General features: G+C 49.4%; 1 protein-coding gene across 1 annotated transcript; it reads right to left on the reverse strand.

Moving 5' to 3' along the window:
- Positions 1-2,566: 2,566 nt before the first annotated feature.
- LARP6 (La ribonucleoprotein 6, translational regulator) lies at positions 2,567-24,239 on the reverse strand. Its single transcript, XM_086711095.1, has 3 exons — positions 23,947-24,239; positions 8,943-9,153; positions 2,567-4,089 (listed from the first exon to the last, which is right to left on the reverse strand). Exons 1-3 carry the CDS (start codon positions 24,144-24,146, stop codon positions 3,022-3,024), a joined length of 1,479 nt encoding a protein of 492 aa, XP_086567221.1. The 5' UTR covers positions 24,147-24,239; the 3' UTR covers positions 2,567-3,021.
- Positions 24,240-24,920: the final 681 nt, after the last annotated feature.

Below are 24,920 nucleotides of genomic sequence, written 5' to 3' on the forward strand. Positions count from 1 at the left end.
CCCTGAGCGTTTACCGTGTGCAAGTTGCTCAGCATTTTACGGGTCTAAACTCATTTAATTTTGGCAAACCGTATGAGATAGGAACGATGATCCTCCGCCTTTTACAGGAGAAGAAACTGACACTCAGAGAGGCTAAGTCATTGGTCAACGTTCACTAGGATTTGAACCTAGGCCGTTGGACTCCAGAACCTGCCCCCTTCACAGAGGCCACGCGGTCTCTTCCCGTCTGGGGGATGTGAAAGCCAGACATACTGGCTGAGGTGGGAAGTCAGGAGGAGCAGATATGCATGGGGTGGGGGGTGGGGGGTAGACAAGGTGGTATTTGGACACGTGTCGCACTAGGATGTTCTGCCAGCCCTTCGATGGGAGGCGTCCAGCAGACTTTGGGTCCCAAGGTGGAGAAGGAACTGGTTTTCATTAAAAATAATGAAACATCTGTAAAAATACTGTTGGCTGGGTTTCCCAGTCAAGCTATTCAAGAGAGTCCTGCTGGGCTAGCAAACAGGAAGCCCATGCCCCAGCTGAAGGTTTGGCCAGAGACTTAGAGGGGTCAGGTTCATCAGCAGGTGCTCCAGGGCTCCCTGCCACCGTGAGTGGGGGATGGGTGAAGTGCGCCCGGAGCTCCACGAAAAGAGAGAAAGCCCAAATCCTGAAAAAGAAGGAGAGGAGGGATGCCTCTAAGCCTTCCTCCATCTATTCCACATTCCTCCTCGTTCCGACAGATCAGGGCTTCTCAGTGCTGCCTGCCCAGTAAAGTCACCCAGGGAGTTTCGAATACCGCTCGTCCCCAGGCGTCACCCCAGGACCAAGGAAATCAGACTGTCTCAGGGTGGACACAGGCAGTTTTGGAAAGCTCTCTAGGTGATTCGAATGTGAGGCCAGGCTTGAGCACTAGAACAATACAAGGAAGGTTGTCTTGGGGGGTGAACGGAGACCCAGGTAAAGACTAACACCTACAAAGTACGTTTCGGTTCATAAAGCACTCACATACAGGCTTTGTTTCAGGAGCGTCTTACTGTCACCCCCTGGTTAGACGGGGGAATCACGAGTCAAAAAGAGAAATGACCTGCTCAAGGTCAGTTATTTACCAAAGAACCATGCCTACAACCCAACTCTGCTGACCTCCAATTCAGGGTTCCTTCATAAGACCACAGAGGGCAATACTGAGGACAGAAGGCCAAGTTCTTCTGTATTCACATAAAAAGGTGAGGGTGTAGGCATTTTTTTTAAAGCAATCAGGATTGACAGGAGTGAATCTAAAAAACAGAGCGGCCGCTTGTGTGCTGGAGCATAAAGGGGGTGGAATAATCAGAATGTAGCCAGGCCAAGGAGAGGTCGTGAAGCCCAGATGTCCCCATGGCCCACGGGCAGGGAGGGGGCAGCTGGAGGGGAAGGGGCAGGGAGGGTGAGTGGGAGCACAGTGAGGGAGCCGGCCCAGGGAGGGGACTAAGGCTGGGCTGTGGCATTGCCCCGGGGGGGGGGGGGGGGGGGGGGTTGGGGGTGGGCCTTTGGGCCACCTACAGCTAACAGCGGTGGAAATGGCAAATCTAAATAACTCCTGGAGGCATTTACCAGTTAATAGGTATTCTGGGACTGAAGGGACACACGGTCCTAACAAGCAGATAATAATCATCTGCTAATTTTTATAAAACGGTGTAATTAAACATATACTCTCCTTTTCCATTTCCACAATGGCCTGAGCTATTATCGTACCTCAGCGGCTTCAGCGTACGACTGGTGTAATAGTCATCTTCCAGGGACACTGACAGAATAAATGAAAGAATGTGTCTAGCAAAACGCCTAGCACATAGGAGGTGCTGAATAAATACTAGCACCTTCTGTGGTTGCTTCTTTTTTGGACGTGGATGGTGAGGTTCGGGGATGCTGTGTACCATCTGGTGGCTAAGAGTATGGGCTCTGGAGCCAGACTGCTAGGTTCAAGCCAGCTCTACTAACCTAGCCCTTAGGCCCTGGACAAGCTAGTTACCCACATAAAGTCTGTTTCTTCCGCTGTAAAAAGCGGATAATATCTGAAAGTTTCTTGCGTGGTTTTGGGGGGGGGGGGAATTAAATGAGATAATGCATGGAAAACTCTAAGCATAGTCCCTGGCGTCTAATCACCGTTCAATAACTGTCAACAAATTTCATTAAACGGCACTTGTCTAAACTCCCCCAAAGGGCAAGTGGATAAGCCAACGCTAAAATCCAGGCCACTGCTCCTTCTGCTATTTCAGAAGCTGCCAGTGACAATGGACATTCACCAAGGAAAAGGAGCCAGCCTGGGGACCGTATCCAGAGAGCTTGGTCTTTACTAAGCTGCCTCTGCCTGGGTAGGATTCACTGTGACGAAGAGACGTGGTATTCTCATATCTGCACAAACTCTGCCAACCTCTCAGGCTGCCGGAGCCTCAAGGAGAGCCCCAGGGCTGCCCTGGGCAGGACCTCCAAGAGATGCGTCTCCGTTAAGCTCCTCAGGGCCTCCTGACATACCACCCACAGCCTTGTCAGAGGGGCACAGACTTCTGTCAGACACGATCTAGGACTTCAGAGGCAGGACTCCCAGTCGGATGTTTTATTATTTATTGACTTGACAGGAAATATACATTTGGTCCCATGAGACACCATGCTACCGGCTTAACGAGTTGCCATTACACAACAGAGCTCCTGGGGGTCCTCAGGAAGCTCTTGCATGGCCAGCCGAGGTCGGCTCAGTCACCGCAGGCAGGAGCTCTGTCCTGAGGAAGAGACCCACCGCCCGACCCATCCTGGAGGAGCCTCTGTCCCACAGCTCTGCGGAGCCGCAACATTCATATACGTTGGGCATCATCAAAATAAAGGTCATGCTGGTTGTTCGGAACTAGAAGGTGCTCTTAAAACCATGGCGTAGCGGACAACCTATGTACATTACAAATATATAAATTAAGAGGTCTACACGTATACAAAATCTGTCAAAGGGGACCTAATCGCATTCTGTATCATGCCAGGTATCTTGATGGAGCGGGTATTAAAAATAGAAGGTATTTATACACAGGCCCTGCCCCTCTCGTGTCCTCCGTGGAACCCTCTGGTGTTGTCAGGGCCTCTGGGCAACCTTAGCACCCCCACAGGTAACCCATCGGCAGTCTGCATCCTCCGAGACAGCAGGGGACTTGCCCCGGGGCTCTTCTCCTGTGTCCCCATCTCGGCCTGGCGGCGCCTCCGAACCCAGGGGCTGCCGGAGGGAGTGATGCTGCTGTCGGAGGAATAATCCGTGCACTTGCGAAAGACCTCAGGGCTGGCGCTACAGTTCAGCCTCCCTTCCTCGGCCAGAGGGGATTTTCTGGAAACGCCTTTGCGTTGAGCCAAGGGGCTGCTCCAGGGACTGGAGCAGGGGGAGGCGTTGGGGCTCAGAAAGAGATTCTGGTGGCCAGCAGGGCTGAGCTTGGTGGTGACCACGTGCCGCCGGCCGGCCATGGGGGACGTGGGGTTGCTCTCGGGGTCGGAGGAGCTGTTGGCAGAAGACTCGTCACCCATGTATTGAAGCTCCTCGACTCTCTTGTTTAGGGACTTGTTCAGGTGGATGCTCGCGGTGGGCTCCTCATCCTGGTTCTTGTCTTTGGGAGGTTTCTTTTTGGGTGGCTTCATCCCAATCAGGACGGCTTTCATGTTCTCCCTGCCCTGAGATTCCGTGACCATGAACTCATGCGCTCTGATGGCCGCCTCCACCTCCTCGAATTCCACGATGGCGCACTCCTGGGTCCCCACCTGGCTGTACCGGCTGCTGACCCTCCGGATGTCAGGGGGCAGCTCCCTCCCGGGCTTGAGGATCCGCACTGACGAGATGACTCCGAAGGTCCCGAAGAGCTTGAGCAGGTGTTCCATCACCTTCTCCTGCACCCTTCCATTCTTCTGGGGCGTGGCCAGGGCCCAGAGCTTGGGGGACAGGTAGAGATCGTAGACCAGGAGCATCTTGCTTGGCAGGTTCTCGTTGGGGAAGAGCGGGACGGGGGTGGTCCTCCTCACCTTCCGGTGGTCCTCATTCAACTCGAGGCTCATCGAGTACTTCAAGGCGTGTGCTGTGGTTCTCCAGTCCCGGGTCAGGTGTTTCACCTGAAGAAGACAAACCAACCTCTGAAATGGTACCTATCGTCTTTGCCCCTCTCGTGTCCTCTATAATCTCCCTCCCCTACCTCCCTCCCCCCCCCCCCCCCCCCCCCGTAACACTGGTCACTAGAATCACACCCGCTGTGTGCAGGCATTCAAAAATCTAGTGAGCTCTCCACAATGTCAAGCTAGGCAGCACAGTTTGGAGCAGTGCCGTCCAGCACAACTTTCTGTGGTGATGGAGGCAGTCTAGTCCACGCAAGTTTACAGGTTAAGCCTGTAGGGCCTGGAACAAGGCTGTTAGATACACAAATCCAAAGCCCACCTCCGGCCGGCGGTAAGACCTGACGTTTTCCCACCTCTCGGTGCCTCAACTCCCCCATCTGTAAAATGGACACGCTTACAGTGCCCGCCTCACAGCGTTGTTGCGAGGAGTGAATGAATAAATCGATACATACGTACCTACATCCAGACACACGTTATGCAAAACTTAGAACGGTGTCAAGCTCATGGCGAGTACGCAATAAATATCATGTGTTATCATCATTTCAAACATCACGTGCTATCGTTTTGACAGGGCTCGGAGATTTTTAACATTGAAACGCTTTTCTGAAGTTGTGTTTCTCCGTTTATGCGTTGGATACCCAGAAGGTTCCAAAAGAGCTTTCATATTTCACTGGAATATCTCCTGAAAATGATGTGGACTGTTTCAACTTGGAGTAAAACCCAACTAGGGCCTCAAAGAGAATGATGAAATAGTCCCTCCCTCCCTCCTCCCTGAGTGGAAATTGTGCGTATCAACGCGCAGTATATGAAGGCTATATTTATGCTGTAAAACAGTAATTTTCAAGAGGCCCACTTCCGCTGGAGGGAATGCCAGGGAGAATGAGTCATCGCATCCCGCAGGAACTGTGGAGGTGGGTGGGGTGGGTAACCTGAGCCAGGAATGGCGAGATCACCCTGCGTCCGTCCTCGGAGGCCAGGCCAACGCAGCCACTCTGCAGAGGAACCCTGAGACCAAACAGGAACTTCCCAGAACTCAATGTGGGAGTCTCCCTAACAGGGCAGTGTCGGGGGGGAACCTCACAGAGCTCTCAGTACAGGCAGACTCCTGCAGACAGGGCGCTGTCCGCTCGAGCCTGTGGCCTCTGGGTGACACGGCCCAGATGTGGGCTTAGGGGTGTGGGAACCACAAGTCACCTACACACAGAACCCACGGGCTGATGTCCACGGCACACACCAAGGACAGAAGGTGGGCAGAGGTCCAGGCAGAGGGTCGGACTTCAGGCGAACGGGGCCCATCAGGGCTCCAGAAGGGGTGAGGGTGATGATGGAAGGTCACTGCCAGGTGGTGAGGAAGCTAGGCAGTGGCTCGCTGAGGATGGGACGGCGGGGAGCCTTCTCCAAAGCCAGTGGGGGAGAGGAAGAGGAGCTCCTGCCTCAACCTGGACCCTGAGCCAGGCGTGCTCGAGGGAAGGCCAGTACTGCCCTGCTCCGAGGGCTAGAGAAGCTCACAGAAGACCACACACGATCGAGAGAGAAGCGGGCTCTAGCAAGCACCCGATATCCCTCCGGAGCCAGGAGCACAGTCCACTGGGAAATCTCCGTGATAGTCCGAACATCCTAGGCCTGTCTGTGAGCCGTTAGAAGGCGTGTCCGGCACCACTTAAGAGGAGGAGCCAGGGAGGTGATATCTTTGTGCAATCACTAGAAGAACCTGCTAACATTTTCGGAAACTGCAACTCCCCTGTTCGTCATATGCATTTCCTATGATGATTAGCAGGAAAGCCTTTAGAATGAAAATAGCCTTGGGGGCGCCCGGGTGGCTCAGTTGGTTAGGCATCTGACTTTGGCTTAGGTCATGATCCCCTGGTTTGTGAGTTCGAGCCCCGCATCGGGCTCTGGGCTGACCACTCAGAGCCTGGAGCCTGCCTGGGGTTCTGTGTCTCCCTCTCTCTCTCTGCCCCTCCCCCCGCTCGCACTCTGTCTCACTCTCTCAAAAATAAATAAACGTTAAAAAAAGTGAGAACGAAAAGGGTCTTTGTTCTCATTTTGAAGGCGTTGGGGAGTCTATGTCTACCGTGCAGCCACTTTTCAACAAAGAAAAGCCCTCGTAAATAGATCTATAGTGGCAGCTTCAAAAGGAAAGAAAATCGGGCTGCCTCTGCAGGTCCCTGGGGAGGAATGAAGGAATGTTTACTGGCTGCTTCGTTTTGGGATCCCCCACAAACACTTCTTTGTTCTCTGGACGTGTGTGGTATTGTGATTTATCATTCCGAAAGGACTCGGAGATGTTAACGTTCAAATACTTCTCTGAAATTGTGTTTCTGCACTGATGCGTTTGATACGTACAAGCTTCCAAAAGATCTTTCACATCCCAATGCCGTAGCTCCCGAAACTGACGTGGACTGTTTCAGCTTGGAATGAAACCCAACTTGGGCCTCCCAGAGAATGATGAAATAGTACCTCCCTAAAATACATATACATCGCTCTTTGTCCCCGTTCTTGGCACGGGGTTGCTGGCACCCGGTACATTCCCAGGTCATAAGAACAGTAGGAGTACCATTTATTCTGATGAGGCGACTCTGGGTGGGCTTCTGGATGGCTCCTAGTCGACGGCCGGTCACCAGAAAGACCAAACCGCGGTTAGAAGCTTGGAATTTTCAGAGAAGGGAGAGGGTCAGGAAATTGAGATAATGGTTGATCAAGCCCACATGAGGAAGCCTCCCTGAAAACCCCAATACCTTGGGGTTCAGGGCACTTCCCGGATGGAGGGTGATGCACCCCAATTCCTCTGGGACAGAAGCTCCTGCATTCGGGGTCTCGTTCCGGGTATCTCTTCATCTGGCTGTTTGTCTGTATCTGTTATCATATCCTGTATTACACTGGTAAACGTAAGTGTTTCCCTGAGCTCTGTGAGCTATTCTAGCAAATGATCAAATCCAAAGGGGAGGAGGTCATGGGAACCTCTGATGTGCAGCCACTTTGGACAGAAGCTGTGGGTAACCTAGGTGACTAGCTGTAGGCCTTACCCTGGAGGGCCTGCTGCTGTCTCCAGGTAGACGCAGAACTGCTGGGTGGGGATGCCCTCCCCCCACAGGCACATCTGGCGTCAGCGTGTGCTCGCGGTGTGAGACAAAGGAGACACGCAGGAGGAAGGGGAGATTTTTCCACTGCAACACGAAGTGCCCCTTCCCTCCTTCTCCTATACCCTGGAAACTCCTAGTCACCCTCCAAGATCCTTTCTTTCTCTTTCTTTTTCTTTCTTTCTTTCTTTCTTTCTTTCTTTCTTTCTTTCTTTCTTTTCTTTCTTTCTTTTTTTCTTTCTTTCTCTTTCTTTCTTTCTTTCTTTCTTTCTTTCTTTCTTTCTTTTATGTTGCTTTATTTTTGAGAGAGACAGAGAGACAGAGTGCGGGCAGGGAAGGGGCAGAGAGAGAGAGGGAGACACAGAATCCGAAGCAGGCTCCAGGCTCTGAGCTGTCAGCACAGAGCCCGTCGCGGGGCTCGAACTCACGATCATGACCGGAGCCCAAGTCGGAAGCCCAACCGACGGAGCCATCCAGGCGCCCCCTCCAAGATCCTATTTCAACGTCACCACTTCTGGGAAGGCTTCTCAATGATCCAGGCAGGGTTACTCGCTAACTTTGTTCTTTCACTGCCTTTGGTCATATTGCAATCCTTCACCGATCTCTCGCCTTTCCTGGACTTTGCAAGGGCAGAGAACCCATTCATGTCATGTATCCTGTGCCTAAGGCAGCACTCAGGGTGCGGCGTGAATAGGTTTGATGAATGAATGAAGGCCAGAGAGCAAGAGGAGAGGGCCGACTCTACCAGCAGGTGAGGCAGAGAACAGCTCCACGGAGAGAAGCTCTCCTCCGGGAATGTCTGACCAAGGGCACAGGCGGCTTGGCTGGGACCCAGCTGTTACACATCCTGTTATGCAACGGGCCATGTGGTGCTTTTCCATTCTGGTAAATACGCTTGCCCCACGGAAGACACACGGTGCTGGCTCCAGCTAGCCCGTCCACACTTTGAGAAGTAGGGAATTCACGCACAGTCCAGTTGCTGGGTCTGTGCACCGGAGGGACGTGCGGTCTGTGGCCCAGATGGCGGCTAGCATCAGATACCCCACGTCCCCATTGTATAGGTGAGAATGTTGGTCTTACAAACACTGCTGGAGTCTCGAAGGTTCCTCTCCCTGAGTTCTGGGCGCTCCTTCTTCCTCTTCCTATTCATTCGACTGGGCAGGTGAAAAGCTTGGGTTTCACGTAATTCTAGGCCCAGTAGGTGTCTCTCAAAGCCACGGAGTCCCCGTGTCCTGGCACAGCACCCTCCTGGTCACCCACTTGCCTGGCAAGAGTGCTTGAACTTTACTAAGAGCAAGCACTATCATTTCACAACTGCCACCGGCTGACGTTTGTCCCAACACCCAGGCCCCTTTTAATACTTGGGAAGATACTCACTGTCGTTGGTTTTGTTTTTTTTTTTAATGTTTATTTCTTTTTGAGAGAGAGAGAGAGCATAAGCCAGGGAGGGGCAGATTGAGAGGGAGACACAGAATCCGAAGCAGGCTCCAGGCTCTGAGCTGTTGGCACAGAGCCTGATGGGGGGCTCGAACCCATGAACCATGAAATCATAACCTGAGCGGAAGACAGACGCTTTAACTGACTGAGCCACCCAGGCTCCCCCACGATGTTGCTAATAACGATCCTAAATCTCTATTCTTGATCATGTTTCTCTACGTCAGGGGGCAAAAACTCACTAGTCGTCAGCTTATCATGTGGGCAAACAAGATTGAGAACTGAAACCCCCAAACACCCCTGAAATCCTGGAGGCAGCGTGTGAGGATGAAGGCTTACCTTTTTGAAAGACGTGAGTAGCTTGACGCTCACATACCCCAGCTTGTTCCTCCTCACGTGCTTTAGCAGGAAGGCGTCCTTCTCCAGGTTTGCATCAGAAAAGTAGAATTCGATCTGATCCACCAGCTTCCTGATCAACTCCTGGTCTGGGGGCTTCCACTCCTGCTCCCCGTCTTCATGCTCGTTCTCGCCCCCACTTGTTGTGGTGCCACTGAGACCAGAAGGAGACACGGGGCGGGGGGAAGGTTACAGGCTGAACTGCTGTCCCCCCCCTCCAAATTTCTTGTGTTGAAGTCCCAAAGCCCTGTATGTCAGGATGTGATCTTACTCGGAAATGGGGCCCTGTAGATGTAATCAGTTAAAGACGAGGTCACACCAGAGCGGGGTGGCCCCAATGCACTACGACCGGCGTCTCATCAAAAGGGGAAATCTGGGCACGCGCACACAAGAAGAACGCCGCGTGAGGATGAAGGTGGAAATGGGGGTGATGACTGGAAGTCCAGGACCGTCAAGGGTGGCCAGCAAACCACCAGAAGCCAGGGGGCTGGCCCAGAACAGACCCTCGAGGGGAGTGCATCTTGCTGACACCCGGATTCCCTACTTCCGGCCTCCAGAATGTGAGGCAATACATTCCGTGGTTCTAAGCCACCCAGTTTGTGGTGCAGCTCTAGGAAACTTCACTGGCTCCCACTCGAACTGCGCTCCTCAGAGGCGGTATCACCCGGTGATCACAAGGGGCTAAACTGTGCCCAACGAGCTAAGAAATCAAGCTTTTGTTTTTAAGGTGGACCGAGGGTCACTAAAATAACAACACAGTCTACGAACGTTTCTGTGCTGCTGTGCCATTGACGGGATGCTCTTCACATTCCCTCCTTATTCTTCCCTCCCCACTCCACCCCCCAATCCTGATTTCTGGAAGGTAATTTAGCAGACTCACTAAGAGTCCCAATCCTAGAGGTAGACCATGGGGGTTCAAATCCCGACGCCACCATTTATTAACTGAGTCAACTCAGGCAAGGAACCCCACTCCCTGCCACACCTCAGTTCTGTTATCGTCGCTCTCCTGATAGGACTGTTACGAACAGTAAATCAACTAATACATGGAAATGCTCACGTGAATGCCTGGCACACCCTGAGAACCGAGTAGGTGACAGGTACATTCATTTGCACCTCACATCTAGGACTGAAGCTCCAATTTTCTGTCCCCAAAGCCAGCACACATATCCTTTCCATGTGTCGTCGGGACCCTGCCATGGAATCGGGAAACGATACCATTCACCAGGGCCTTTCTAAATGAAACCCATACCCACCAGTAGCTCCAGCTGGACAGACTTCCTCCCCCTCTCCCTGAGAATCTTAGGATATGAGAGCAAGCCAAAGAAATCCTGAGCAAAGTTTCTTTTTTTTTTTTTTCCAACGTTTATTTATTTTTGGGACAGAGAGAGACAGAGCATGAACGGGGGAGGGGCAGAGAGAGAGGGAAACACAGAATCGGAAACAGGCTCCAGGCTCTGAGCCATCAGCCCAGAGCCCGACGCGGGGCTCGAACTCACGGACCGCGAGATCGTGACCTGGCTGAAGTCGGACGCTTAACCGACTGCGCCACCCAGGCGCCCCCTGAGCAAAGTTTCTTTAGGCAGGCAAACCTTCCACCAAGGGATTACAAACGCTTCAAAACCATACACATATAGGGACTTCGTGACGATCTGCCTCGTAGGTGACACCATTAATTCGAAGCTCTAGAAGGTGGCTTCTTTTTTGTACGCTTAATTACCACTTTAAATTATGTACTATCCACTATCATACGTATCTTATTCAACAAAAAGGATTGGTTAAAAATCACTTCCAGAGGGGCGCCTGGGTGGCTCCGTCGGTTAAGCATCCGACTTCGGCTCGGGTCACAATCTCACGGTTTGTGAGTTGGAGCCCCGCGTCGGGCTCTGTGCTGCCAGCTCGGAGCCTGGAGCCTGCTTCAGATTCTCTCTCTCTCTCTCTCTCTCTCTCTCTCTTTCTCTCTCTGTCAAAAATAAATAAATGCTAAAAAAATTTTTTTAATTACTTCCAGAAAAAAAAAATTACCACTTTCCTATGTGGCTGCTTGATTTCCAGTAACATGACCATCAGGCCCGGAGTCTCCATTAACATGTTCTGAGTAGGGAGAGCATCTCCTGGGAGGGATGCAGACACCGAGCCACCAACAGCATTCAGTGTGCTTCGACTCTGTTGGGAGCACCTGCTTGAGTCCCCAGCAGGCTCAGGAAGTTCACAGCGGCGTGTTCACAGTAGACAAAAGGCAGAACCAAAAATGTCCACTGATGGACGACTGAATCAGCAAAATGTGGCACATCCATGCATCGGAGGGAATGTTATTCAGCTTTGAAAAGGAAATTCTGATACATTCTGCCATGTGGATGGACCCTGAAGACACGATGCTAAGTGAGATGAGTCTGTCCTCAAAAGACAAATACCGCGTGATGCCGGTGACATGAAGGATCTAGAGTTGTCAAATTCACAGAGACAGAAAGGGGACCGGCGGTTACCGAGGACTGGGGAGGGGGGGATGGGGAGCTAATAGTTAATGGGTATGGAGTTTCAGGTGGAAAAGACAGAAAGTTCTAGAGATGGAAAGTGGTGATGGGTGCACAACGGCGTGAATGTCCTTAACGCCACTGAATTGCACACTTAATAATGGTTAAGATGATAAGTTTTGGGGGGAGGGTTTGGCTTTCTTTTATAAGTTTATTTATTTTTGAGAGGGCGGGTAGGGGGCAGAGAGGGAGGGAATCCCAAGCAGGCTCCTCACTGTCAGTGCAGAGCCCAACATGGGGCTTGAACTCAGCAACCGTGAGATCATGACCTAAGCCAAAACCAAGGGTCGGACACTTAACCGACTGAGCCACCCAGGCACCCTTAAAAGTATGTTTTTTAAAAAGCCTTTTAAAAATGGGATGGCACACTAAAGGAATATTTGAAGGCAGCCTATAAAAGCAGATAAAACAGGTCAAAGGCAACTTAAACATCAGACAAGCTGAGTATTTTAGAAGTTTCTAGAAGATAGCTGTGGTAGATTCAACCAACATCTGATAGCAAACTCTCGTTTACCTTTCTTTATTATGGAGGCTACAAAAAGACAAAAACTAAACTAAACATGTACTTTCTCAGCATCTGTTACAGGTAATAGCCATCTGAGCCACCTGTCATGATATGACCAGTAACACACAAGTGAAAATCTTTGGGCCCTACCTCTTCCCTTTTTGACCGATTTGAGTGTGGATGTGATGGTTGGGGCGGTGGCAGCTATTTTGCTACCAAAAGAAAAAGGCCAAAATGGGGCATCTGGGTGGCTCAGTCAGTTAAGCATCAGATTCTTGGTTTTGGCTCAAGTCATGATTTCGTGGTTCAAAGGTTCAAGCTGCACATCGGGCTCTGTGCTGACAGTGGGGAGCCTCCTCAGGGTTCTCTCTCTACCCCCCCTCTCTTTATGCCCCTCCCCAACTCAAGTGTGTGCACACACAGGCACACGCGCGCTCTCTCTCAAAATAAATAAATAAATTTAAAAAAAGGAAAAGGCCGCAAGAATTAGCTGGGCCTGATTTCTTGACATTATTGGCTCTGATATTATTGAGTTGCTGAACCAATTCCTCTACCTACCTACCTGCAGATTTCTGATTACATGGGAAAGATAATGTTCATTTGCATAATTCACCTGTTAGCTGGGTGTTCTATTACTTACAGCCAAATAGTAGGAGAGTAATACTGTTTTGACAAAGTGGTCCTTAAAACATGCTAACTGAAAAGTGTCAGTGGCACAATCAATGGGATGAAAAAGGAGAGGCAACATGGACAGAACGGATTTTCACTCCATTAGAGAAAGTGCACACCCTAAAAAGCAGTTCAACTAGATAAGTTGAATACACCAGATACAATAACTACAAACGCATGGGAAAGTCTGAGCCCCAATGACAAGGATGAGAATACAGAGGAGTTGGGATGAGGTGTATGATAATGACCAGTGAAGAGCTTTGAGTGGACTCAGATATTAGCAAAATGGTCTAACTTACTACAAATCGCAAGTATATCAGAGGTGACCAGACCATCAAAGGCACCCACACACTAGTAAGTCCTACTCCGCAACTAGAGTAGTTGAGGCTATTATAAAAAGTAATCTCATGGGGCACTTGGGTGGCTCAGTTGGTTAAGCAGTGGACTTAGGCTCAGGTCATGATCTCGCAGTCTGTGAGTTCAAGCCCCGCGTGGGGCTCTGTGCTCTCCAGAGCCTGGAGCCAGCTTTGAATTCTGTCTCCCTTTCTCTCTGCCCCTCCCCTACTCACACTCTGTCTCTGTCTCTCAAAAATAAATAAATGTTGAAAAAAAAAAAAAAAAACAGGATCCATCAGGGCACAGGGAAGTCACAAATCCAATGGAGGAGCGCCTGGGTGGCTCAGTTGGTTAAGCATCCGACTTTGGCTCAGGTCGTGATCTCACAGTTTGTGGGTTTGGGCCCCGCGTGGGGCTCTGTGCTGACAGCTCAGAGCCTGGAGCCTGCTTCGGGTCTCCCTCTCTCTGCCCATTCCCCACTCACGCTTTGTTTCTCTGTCTCTCAAAAATAAATAAATATTTTTTTAAAGTTATCTCATAAACAAATAAAACATAATGGAAGGATGGGGATGTAATTTCTCAATTTCTCCAGTGCCCATTCTAGAGCCTCCCATTCTTTCCAAGGTCATGGGAAGCCTTTACTCCCTGCAGATGATTCTATGACAAACTTGGTTGAGAAGATGACGTTCATCGAAGCAGACTTGCCCAGACCTCCCTTGGACATGCCCTCCCTCCCCACAAGCTTGTTCTATGTGTCTGGGCATCTGCCGAAGCATCCACCGCACCCAGGGGCCTTTTCTCCACCTTGGTCCTCTTACCCCTGTGGCAGGATGGGATGCTGTTGACCTCTTTCTTCTCGGTACCTCTCGCCCTGGGCTTCTGTGATTTGTCCTTTTCTGGTTCTTCTCCCCATCTAATTGCCCTTTCAGTCTCCTCACTCTGCTCCCATTTCTCCAAGGATCTATCCTTGACCCTTTATCCCCTGGCAACCAATAGGTTTCAGCTGCCGGATAGCACATCCAATTCAAATCTGCCTCTACCTACCCCTCCATCCTTCTCTCATGCCTGAGACCCCATCCTCAATTCCTAGCTGCCTGCCTGATGCTTCCACTTGGACAGCCCGTTAAAACTTCAAATCTATTATGTCCAGAATTGAACCATCACCTTCTGCAGAGCTTGACCTTGGGTCGGATTGAAGCCTAGACCTGGCAAGGGGCATTCTATCTGGGTAGCTCCTCTTTTCATACAGTCTGATGGTAAATAATCCACACTGTGTGTTTGGGGGGTGACGGGATTCTGCATCGGTTATTTGCAGCCAGTAAGCAGACAGGCAGGTAGCCAGAGATTCCAGAACAGGTGGGCAGTCCTGGGGAGGTGATATAAACTATTCTGCGAGGTCCTTGCACCCTAAGGACCCCTCACTACATGGGTGCTGTCATCGGCAACTGTATATCTCCAAAGGGGGATCCTGAGAGGCAAGGCCTTTATGCACATCTGGGAGCACGCGGCCTTCTTTCCTGCTTCGTGCAACAGCCTTTGAATGAAAAAAGACCAGTATCCTTTACGAACATTAAAGTTTATATCTCTTAAATATGAATGTTGGTACCTTTCTGTCAATTACAGCCGTCCTGCAAAAACCATGCAAAAACCTGCAAAAACCTCCCAAACTGCCCCACTGACTACTTTCCCTATTCACTCTTCTCTGCATTTAGGCTCAAAACCCAAGATGCATCTTTTAGCCCTCTCTTTTTGCCCCCACATCGAGCCAATTATCAAGTGTTGATTTTATTCTGCAGTGTCTCCCATCTGTTCCCTTTTCCATTCCAACTGTCCTCATTACTTCTCCCTTGGACACTATTAATAGCTCATCAAAAGTGAATCTTAAACATTAACGTGAAATAAACAACACAGAGCAAAAGATGAAACAACATAGTGCATAACTTACAAAGAAAGCAACGGATCCCCGCCCCCCCCCCGCCGCCACCCTCTCCAACTTCACCTCTCCTCCCTAAAGGCAACCTCTAGTCAACCATTTAGTTCTTAGGAGAGTTGCCTTATGGTTCTATAAAATAAGCCCATTCTACTCCTCACATGCCAATTTTCTTTTTTTTTTTTTAAATTTTTTTTTTCAACGTTTTTATTTATTTTTGGGACAGAGAGAGACAGAGCATGAACGGGGGAGGGGCAGAGAGAGAGGGAGACACAGAATCGGAAACAGGCTCCAAGCTCCGAGCCATCAGCTCAGAGCCCGATGCGGGGCTCGAACTCACGGACCGCGAGATCGTGACCTGGCTGAAGTCGGACGCTTAACCGACTGCGCCACCCAGGCGCCCCACATGCCAATTTTCAACATTGGGGTCACTCGTCTCCCAAAGCCTCTTTTTCCAATTTTTAAAATTTTATATTATTTGGGGTTTTTTTTTATAGCCTTCTAATTGTGTTTTAAAATAATACATTTAAAATTCTGTTCCTTATTCCATCAACATTAAATGATACTTCTCACTTCCTCACTACGTACGATAGGTGTGTTCTTTCCCTCTCCTTCCATTTCCAACCTTTCAAATTCTCCCAGATGTACCTTTATGTTATTTTGTCATGGTCCATATTTACATTCTACTCTGTAACTAATATTCCAAGTTTTGTCTATAGATACTAAAAGTAGAAAGTTAATCAGTTGTGTTTACCTTTATGATGGTACAAACACTGATCTGTGCAGGGTGGAGGCATTTGCCCAGATTGCATTTCTTTCTTAAAGTCCTGTTAGTTGACCACCTGGATTGATCCTCTATAACTCTTTTTTTTTTTTTAATTTTTTTTTAACATGTATTCATTTTTGAGAGTGAGAGAGACAGAGTGTGATTTGGGAGGGGCAGAGAGAGTGGGAGACACAGAATCCAAAGCAGGCTCCAGGCTCTGAGCTGTCAGCACACAGCTCGATGCAGGGCTCAAACTCACAGACTGTGAGATCACGACCTGAGCTGAAATGGGATGCTTGACTGAGCCCACCTGGCGCCCCAATTCTCTATGACACTTACCCTCTTTTTCACATTGACCTCGTTGTCTTTGTCTTTGATTTACATTGCAAGAGATTTTCTGACGTTACCTTCTAATCATTCTTGATGAATTGTTTAATTTCAGGAATTATGTATTCTCCAAGAACTCTTTTATGTTTTCAAACTGCTCCTTTTTAAAAGCATCCTGTTCTTGTTTTGTTGATGCAGTCTCTTAAATTCCCTCTTGGGGCACTCTCCAGAGTCTACATTTTTAAAAGTCTCTTTGTTTTAATTTTTTTTTAATGTTATTATTTATTATTGAGAGAGAGAGAGAGAGAGAGACAGAGCACAAGCAGGGGAGGGTTAGAGAGAGGGAGACACAGAATCCGAAGCAGGCTCTAGGCTCTGAGCTGTCAGCACAGAGCCCGATGCGGGGCTCGAACTCACAAACTGCCAGATCATGACCTGAGCCGAAGTCGGACGCTCAACCGACTGAGCCACGCAGGCGCCCCAAAAGTCTCTTTGTTTCCAACAGCATCACCTCTATATCTTCTGGGATCAGTTTTTCACTTAATTTCATGTAATTGGTTTTCTTCATGTGATTGGTAAACAATTCACCTTTTCTTTATTCAAAATCTGTTTAAATAAACTTGTTATAGGATAATTTCAGATTTATAGAAAAATGGTGAAAAGAGTACAGAGAGTCCCCATGTATCCCACATCAGGCTTCTTCTATTATTAATATCTTGTGTTAGTACAAAGCATTTAACGAACTAATACGAATACATTATTATTAGCTAACGTCCATACCTTATTCAGATTTCCTTAGTTTCTACCTAGTGGCCTGTTTCTCCTTCAGGATCCCATCCAGGATACTAGATTCCAAGTAGTCGTTGTGTCTCCCAGGCTTCTCTTGGCTGACACAGTTTCTCGGGCTTTCCTTATTTTTGATAACCTTGACTGTGCTGAGAAGTACCGGTCAGATATACTGTAGACAGCTCTGCATTTGGGATTTATCTGATATATTTTTTTTAGGATTAGACGGTGGGTATGGCTTTTAGGGAAGAGAAGCACCGAGGTAAACTTCCATTCTCATCACAGGATATCAAGGGGACTATCAACATACCTGATCGCTGTGGACGGTGACCCTGGCTGCGGTAGTGTTATTTTGTGTCTCCACTGTGAAGTTACTGCTCCCCCCTCTCTTCCCATACTGTGCACTTTGGAAGGGAGTCACTGTATACAGTCCACACTTAAGAGGTGGGGAGTTCTGCTCCGTGGCTATTCATTTCGAAGAGTGAAGGGAGGTCTGGGTTGCTTTTTCTTGGTGGGTCCATATCGGTTCCCTCCACAGCTGTATACTCTGATTTTCTTCCTAGCTGGTTCTATATCCATGGGTGGCACATGCCAACTGGAAGGCTTCCCTTTAGGGTGCATAGGCAGGGAGTGATTAAATAGGGGCTGTATATGGAGAAGGAGTTACTCTGCAGGTACAAGCTCTACCTTAGCAACTCCAGATCATGAGCTGATTCGTTCGGCGCCTTTAGAAAATAACCTTGTTTCTTCCTTTCCTCCTTGCACGTAAACAGTGATGTTGGTTGCTCCTTTTTATGGTCAGGCAGAGAGGTAAGGCAATTGTTCTAAAGGAAGAATTTAAATTACCTCTTGGATATCAACATCCTTTTTAATCCCTGCATCCTTCACATATTTCCTAACCAGAACCTTTCTAGGGTTCTGTCTTCCCACCTCCTGCCATCTCCCTCTGCTTCCACTCTTGCTGTATTTTGGGTTAAGCCTCTTCCACTCTGTGCCTTATTACATGTTCTGAAGAACCACTATGTCCCTGCTCTACTCTAATACTAATACTAATGTTTTCTATTCTATTAAATAAAATCCAAAGTCTTTAGCCCTTTATTCAGATTCATTTAGAATCTGGCTGTAAGCAGCTTCCAAAGGTATTTTTGTCTATTTCCCTTCAGATCCTTTGCTCTAAAATAAAAGCATGTAAAAGATTCACAGATCCCTGTGTCACCAGGTTTCTGGACTCTGTCCCTTTGGGCATACTGTTCCATCTCCTTAAACATCTTGCCTTATCTCTCAGGTCCAAATCCCTGTCATACATCAAGCCCCATCTCAAAGCAGCTCTCTCAGGAAGCAAATCATTTCAACTTCTCCTAACCCTTGCCTGTACTTGTATCGAAGCTACCGTGTGCATATCTTAGTAGTGCCCTTGAACCGTATCAGTGTCCTTCATTCTGGCACGAACCGACATAGCAGGAATTTACAAAGTATTGCCGGTGTAAAGTGAATAGTTTCTGTAAGGGCAAATCTGCAGGATTCTTTGAGACAGGAAGTATGGTTACCGGTGAATAAGCCATTAGTGGTCTTTCAAGAGGACTTTGAAAAAAAGTTTTACGTTTACAGTCTTGATTCCTTTTAAATAAACCATTGTAAATTAGGAGTACTGACGTGTTCTTTTTTTGTAACGGTAAACCTGCTAGAAATTAAAGGGTAGAAATGAGGAGGTACACTTCAAAACAGATGATGGGGCTCCACAGATCAATGTTGAAATATTAATCATATTTACAGATGATCTAGGGAAATAAGTACAACATAAATCTCCAGGGCTGCCTTTCTCATAAAATCTCAAGATAATCTGGAGATATTAATTAAGTGGTTATTCAAATGACACCTTATGAATAAAAATATCCAAAATAAAATGGGGGAATAGTGAGCTCCTCACTATAGCTTTCCGTACAGCAAAGATTTCTTGGATTCATCACCTATCTCTGCAGATGGTCTAGCCAAGTATGGTGCTTTGGCCACCAATACCAAGAAAATGGCGGACAACAAGAAGGAAGATATTGAACAAAAAGGAGCAAACATCATTTATGAAAAACAGTAGGATCCGGGACAATCTGTCTATAGTTCCTTTTGACTTGCCTTTAGGAAAAGATAACGAGGCTGAAAAAGTTCAAAAGGTAAACAAAATTGATCGTGCAATATAAAAACACAAGGACAGATTCCAAAAAGAAAGGTTTTTCATACAGACAAGTTGGAAACATACATGGGGATGTGTCCAAGTTTGGAAAAGGCAGTATGGGAACAATTATATTTTGGATGCCACTAACAGAGGCCCCATGCTATGTCTGGGTGGCCAATGGGTTCTTAGTTATTACAGACATCATGACCTTCTTCTCTAACCCTGTCTTCTGCCATGCTCTTCTGGAATCTTCCTAGCGCCTGCAAAAGGAGTGCAACCAGTCGACGTCTCTGCAGGTTTAAATGGTTTGCGGTGTGAAGCAGAAATGTTTACATTGTATTTAGTTCCACATCTGGTACACAGTTGGCATTAATAAATGGAGCCTTTCATTATCATCATCCAGAGCAGAGAAAAGATGGCTTGTGCAATGTCCCAGAAACATCCCGAAGGGAAAGGAGCCTAGATGTTTCTGTCTGTTAAATGAAGGTGTGCTTCAGTGATTTGATTCTTCATGCTAATATTTAGTATTATAATTGTAAATCATTTTTACACATTGGAAGACAAAGCAAACAAATAAATATGTGAATGTTATTCGGAATCAAGATTGTCAGTGTAAAAAATATAAAAGTAAAAAAAAACCCTATTATGTTAAATATGAATTGGAATTATCAACATTAAGTTATTTTTTAAAATGCATTTCCCAGCTCTATGGAAAGGGTCTAAAACCAGTGTTGCCCCACTAGAAATTAGCACTCTTAATTCCAGGTCTTGGTTTCTAAATACCCTCCTGCTAGTATCTGAAAAATACTAGCCACAAGGATTCCTGTGGAAATGGCTGGGTCCCATGACTAGAATAGGAAAAGTACCAAGTATAAACCCAGAATATCTAGCAAGAGAAAACAAGAAAGTGCTCAAAAATGAAAGGGCGTGTTCCAAAAGGCTATCCTGAAGCCAACCTGAAGGGGTCTCCCTACTTAATCAAGGACATTTTGAACATCAAAAAGAATGAATGTAACTAATTTTCAAAAAGCAAATAAAAATCGATGAATCGAGGAGAGCCCCAAAGGAGGGCTCTAATTTACGATATTTGACGTGACTATTAGAGCCACTCCTCTCTTTGAAAGCTGGTCATTAAGCATTTATGTTGCCTCATTAGGAGGGACACTTGTTCAATCCCAGATGATAAGCAAGGCTCTCTGATACAGAAAAATGCCAGTTAATAAGTGAACAAAGGCTAATAAAATTAGAAAATCACCAATTGGTAATTCCTGAGGAGTTGACTCTCAGGCAAGGATCAGTAGATGGTAAAACCATTAGGTGAAGGGCACTGGTGAAAGAATATTCACAGGAAGCCCCCATATCACTTGTTCCTTGCAAAAGAAGAGACACAGCTTCACAATGGAGAGATCAAGTGGTCTCTGAGTCAAGCAGTCAAATTAGAGCATCACTTTGGTGACAGCCACCTGAGGTGAATGCAACAAAAAGTCCGTGGCATTGACTATGAGGTGCTCTTGCCAAAACGTTTAATCCAAATTGAGCCAAGCCCTTAGCCTAACTTCCAGTTTACAGGAAACACAGGGTACAAAGGAGCAAGTTAGGGGTGCCCGGTGGCTCAGTCGGTTGAGCGTCCAACTTCGGCTCAGGTCATGATCTCGCAGTTTGTGAGTTCGAGCCCCGCATCGGGCTCTGTGCTGACAGCTCGGAGCCTGGAGCCTGCTTCGGACTCTGTGTCTGCCTCTCTCTCTGCCCCTCCCCCACTCATGCTCTCTCTCTGTCTCATAAATAAATAAATATTAAAAAAAAAAAAAACAAAGGAGCAAGTTAAAGTAGATGATGACACCGTAATCAGACCAATTCAAACTGGGAAACATTCAATGAGACATCTGGCCTCTTATTTCAAAATAGCAATGCATTACAAAAAAAAATGTGAATGTTCTAGATGAGAAGATTCTAAAGGGACATAATAGGCAAATGCCACCCCCTGGATCGGATTCTGGTTGGAGGGCAAAAAGGAATATCTATAAAATGCAGTGTGGGACGACTCAGAGGACACCCAAATAAGGAACCTGGTTATTGGATCATTTTAGGGATTACACTAAAGAATCCCTGTTAATTCTCTTCCTTGCAATAATAGCATTATGGATACTATGTCATTATTAAGAGCTCCAAAATAAAGTGCTTAGGGTATAGTAAGTCTTGTGTATAACTTATTTTCAAATGGTTCTGAGAAATCCATACATATGTCCATCACACAAATATGGCAAAATATTACTAACTGTTAAATCCAGATGGTGGATATCTGAATGCTCACCATACCCCTCTTTCACATTGTATGTTTGAAATCTTTATTTCCCAAAGGTGACAATAAAAAGAAAGACCATTTAGCGAGCAAGACGTGGGAAGAAGGCTAAAGAACATTTTTCTCATTTCCGCTACTGCTTGTACCCCAGGGAAAAACCTAGTATTGGGCTAAGTACTGGCGGTGTAGAGAGGACTAAGGCAAGGTCACTGCCTTGAAGGATCTCCGTTTGGTGGAAGAAAAACACACAAATATTTCAACCCGACGGTGTGATGCAATCATAGAGACGTGCATTCATTCAACAAATATTCCGAAGCACTCGCTACATGCTGGGTGCTGAGGATACAATGAGAACAAGGCAAGCTTGGTCCCTGAATTCAGGATGTCCACATTCTTGTGAAGGAGACAGAATTATACAGTTACAATGAGGCAAGTGCTAGGTACAAAACGTGCAGAGTGCTACGGCAACAGCAACAGGGAGGGCAGGAAACAAACAGCTTTGGGGGGGGGGGGGTTAGGGGTAGTGGGAATGAAGCAGTGAGGTTTTAAGGCGGACTAGAGATCAATCAATCAACCAATCAACCAAGCAATCGATCAGAGCCCCAGAGCAGGGAGTGCAAAGGTATGTAGACACGAAACTGCACCCCGTGTTCAGGGACCCAGACGGGTTAGTGCTGCGGGAGCATGAATTGCTAACACAGGCAGGGAAAGAAACAATGGGCCAACGGTGGTGGTAAACCTGGGTGCTAAATCTCTAGGAACAGCTTTAGGAACCTGGGCTTTCTCCTGCAGACTCTAGAAGCCAAGAAGTATCCGCACAGAGTGGGGGGAGCAGGGGAGGGAATGCTGTGCCAGGCTAGCCCAGACAGGGGGCAGCACGGATACTGTTCTTGGCTATATTCTCCTGCTCTGGACGTCTGCCTGCTGGGCTCTGTCGGCTCCACCGCCCTAAAGAGCCCCCCAGGGGTTTTCTAGTGTCAACTCTCTGCCAGTGGGCAGCAAGAAACGCTTCAAACTGAATGCTCCATGAGGCTCCAAGTCCCTGGAGCTGGGAGTGAAGGGAGGCTCTGGAGGGAGAGTGGTGGGGTGGGGGTGGGGGTGGGGGTGGGCGTAGGAAGCCCACCCAGTGAGGATCACTTCTCCTAGATTTCCACAGAGGGATCTTTCCTAGATCTCTCAAAACTTAGTCCCCTAGTATAGGGGACAGCTCTTTGCCAGAGTCACAGGCAAATCAAATCAGAAGGGATCAGCCACTCTGAGCGATTTTATGTAACTTCTGCAATTGTTTGACTAGGTGACTGCCTTCCCTTCAAGACTGAGATGTCAGTGACTGTGGAGTCATCATTTTTATGCTCTCAATACTCAGCACGGAGCTGAGTGAACGAGTGAATGAATCAAGCTTTACAGTATACAGAGTTCTGCTATGTCGACTGTGGCTACTGTGTCATCTGCTGTGGCTCAGCTTTCCTGCTCTCACCTGCTGGGCTGGCCTTTCCTCCTCCAATACCTCTGTCTCCACGGAACCGCCCCGAATCTCTGTGTGCCTAAATCCAGACCCCTTCTGCTGCAGAGGGGTCAAGCCAGTGACGGGGAAGGGCTCTGGACCCAGTATCCTCACGCCCTTCAGTTGAGTCCTCTGCCAGTGAAGTAAAGCTATGCCTGCCAGGGAATCATCCTGCAGAACCCTGACAGCTAAGAGGCATGGGCACAGGAACCCAGAAGAAAGAGGGCTCTTACGAAGTGCCTGTTGGCATTTCCCAGAATTTGCAAGTTCCAACACTGCGCTACTCTGGTGTCCACGGATACTCCATACTGTACGTCCTTTCAATATCAGGAGGGATATTGAATATGGGGGGGGAACCCACAGACCTGAAAGGCGTGGGCGTTAGTGGACATAGGTCCGAGGTCTCTGGCTGTTGACAAGAGCTCAGGGCCCACTGGCACCTTAGACAGGTGGCCTACAACAGCCATAACAGCTCCAGACTACCCATCACTCAGGAACCCAACAGCAAGGCAGCAAGATGATGATGCAAGCATGGGAGTCAGGTGGGGGAGGCTGCCTGAAAATGGGAATCCCCGGCCCTCGAAAAGGCGAGCAGCAAGCCTTGAGCTGATTCCAAATCCGAGGAGAGCTCGCTACACCGTGGAATCACTCCTCGGATCCCCCAGCAGCAAGTGTCAGCTGGGCCTGGCCTGCCCCCACCCATTCGGATTGATAAACAGGGCGATAATGGCAGTGAGGGCCCTCCTCTCCAGGGGAGGTGGGCCACTCTCGCAGGGTTAGGGGGGAGACGGAACCGAACCAGGCTTTTTGGAGGGTCCCGGGTGAGCGCACGCAACGAGAGGCTCCTCCGGGGGAGGAGGAGATGGCGAGGGTGGCCCGGGAAGGACTTCCTCCCGGGTCCCAGGGCATGCCGACGTCCAGGCCCCTGAGAGCCCCGCCGCCAGCGCCAGGAGCCCCGGCCGGGGAGGGTGACAGCTGCGGAGCGGGGCCCCCACAGCCGCCGAAAGCAGGTTCCGCCCGGATGGGACGCCCCGCGCCGGCGGCCCCGCCGCGGCCGACTCGAGCCGCTCGGCCCGCGGAGTTGTCCCCGCGCCCCCCGCTCGGCCGGGCCGCGCCCCCGCGCCTACCTGTGCCCGCGGCTCGGCTCCTCCTCGCTGGCGCTGCCCCAGCCGGGGCTCAGGTACCGAGCCGGGTCCCCCGCGCCGCGCGCCTCGGTCCCCTCCTCCTCGTCCTCCGGCTCCTCCACGTCCTCGGCCTCCTGGATGGCGACGCGGATCTGCACCGCGGGCTCGGGCCCGGGCAGCGCCTCCTCGCCCGCCTGGGCCATGGCTCGCGGACCAGCCGGGAATGCGGCGCCGCCGGTCCCCGCGCCGCGAGGCCGAGCCAGCCGGGCGGCGGCGACTGCGGCGAGGGGGCGGGGGCGCTGCGAGCACGCCCGGGAGGGGACGGGGGTCGCGGCGCCCCGCCCCGCGGCGCCGCCGCCGCCGCTCCGGCCGCCAAGCCGCGCGCCAGAGCGGGCGGGGCTGCGACTGGGGAGGGCGACTTCCTCCGCTGTCCCCGCGCAGCGCACGTCCCAGAAAGATGCGCTGGACCCCGGCTCCTCCAGCGAGCGCCCGCTGCTCCCTCCTCCCACGCGTCGGGGCCCCGGACGGGGGAGACGGGAGGGCGCAGCGCCTCTGACTTGTCAGCGTGGGGATGACTTCTGGGGGTGGCAGGCACGGACAGCACCTTAAGGGGCTTCTGTGCCTCCCGGTGTCTCCCCCACCGACCGACATCGCCACCATTAGTCCCCTTGCTACAACCACCCTGGACTGTGCGCCCTGTGAGGTCACACACTTGGTTCCTGCCGTGCCCTATACCACTGGTTCTCAAAGTGTGGTCCTCAGACCTGCAGCCCCAGCCTCACCAGAGACCTTGTCAGAAACGCACCTGCTCGGGCCCAATCAGGTCTCCCGAATCAGGATCTACGATTCTGAACTTCGTGTTGTAACAAGCCTTCCAAGTACCGCCAAAGTTCACTGAAGTTTGAAAGCCACTGCCCTGTAGTGCTTCTTAGAATATACCCTGCATATAATAAGCACTCAAATACTGTTGAACAAAT

This window comes from Puma concolor, chromosome B3 (genome assembly GCF_028749965.1).
Source record: "Puma concolor isolate L17-30 chromosome B3, mPumCon1.1.hap2, whole genome shotgun sequence".
NCBI lineage: Eukaryota > Metazoa > Chordata > Mammalia > Carnivora > Felidae > Puma > Puma concolor.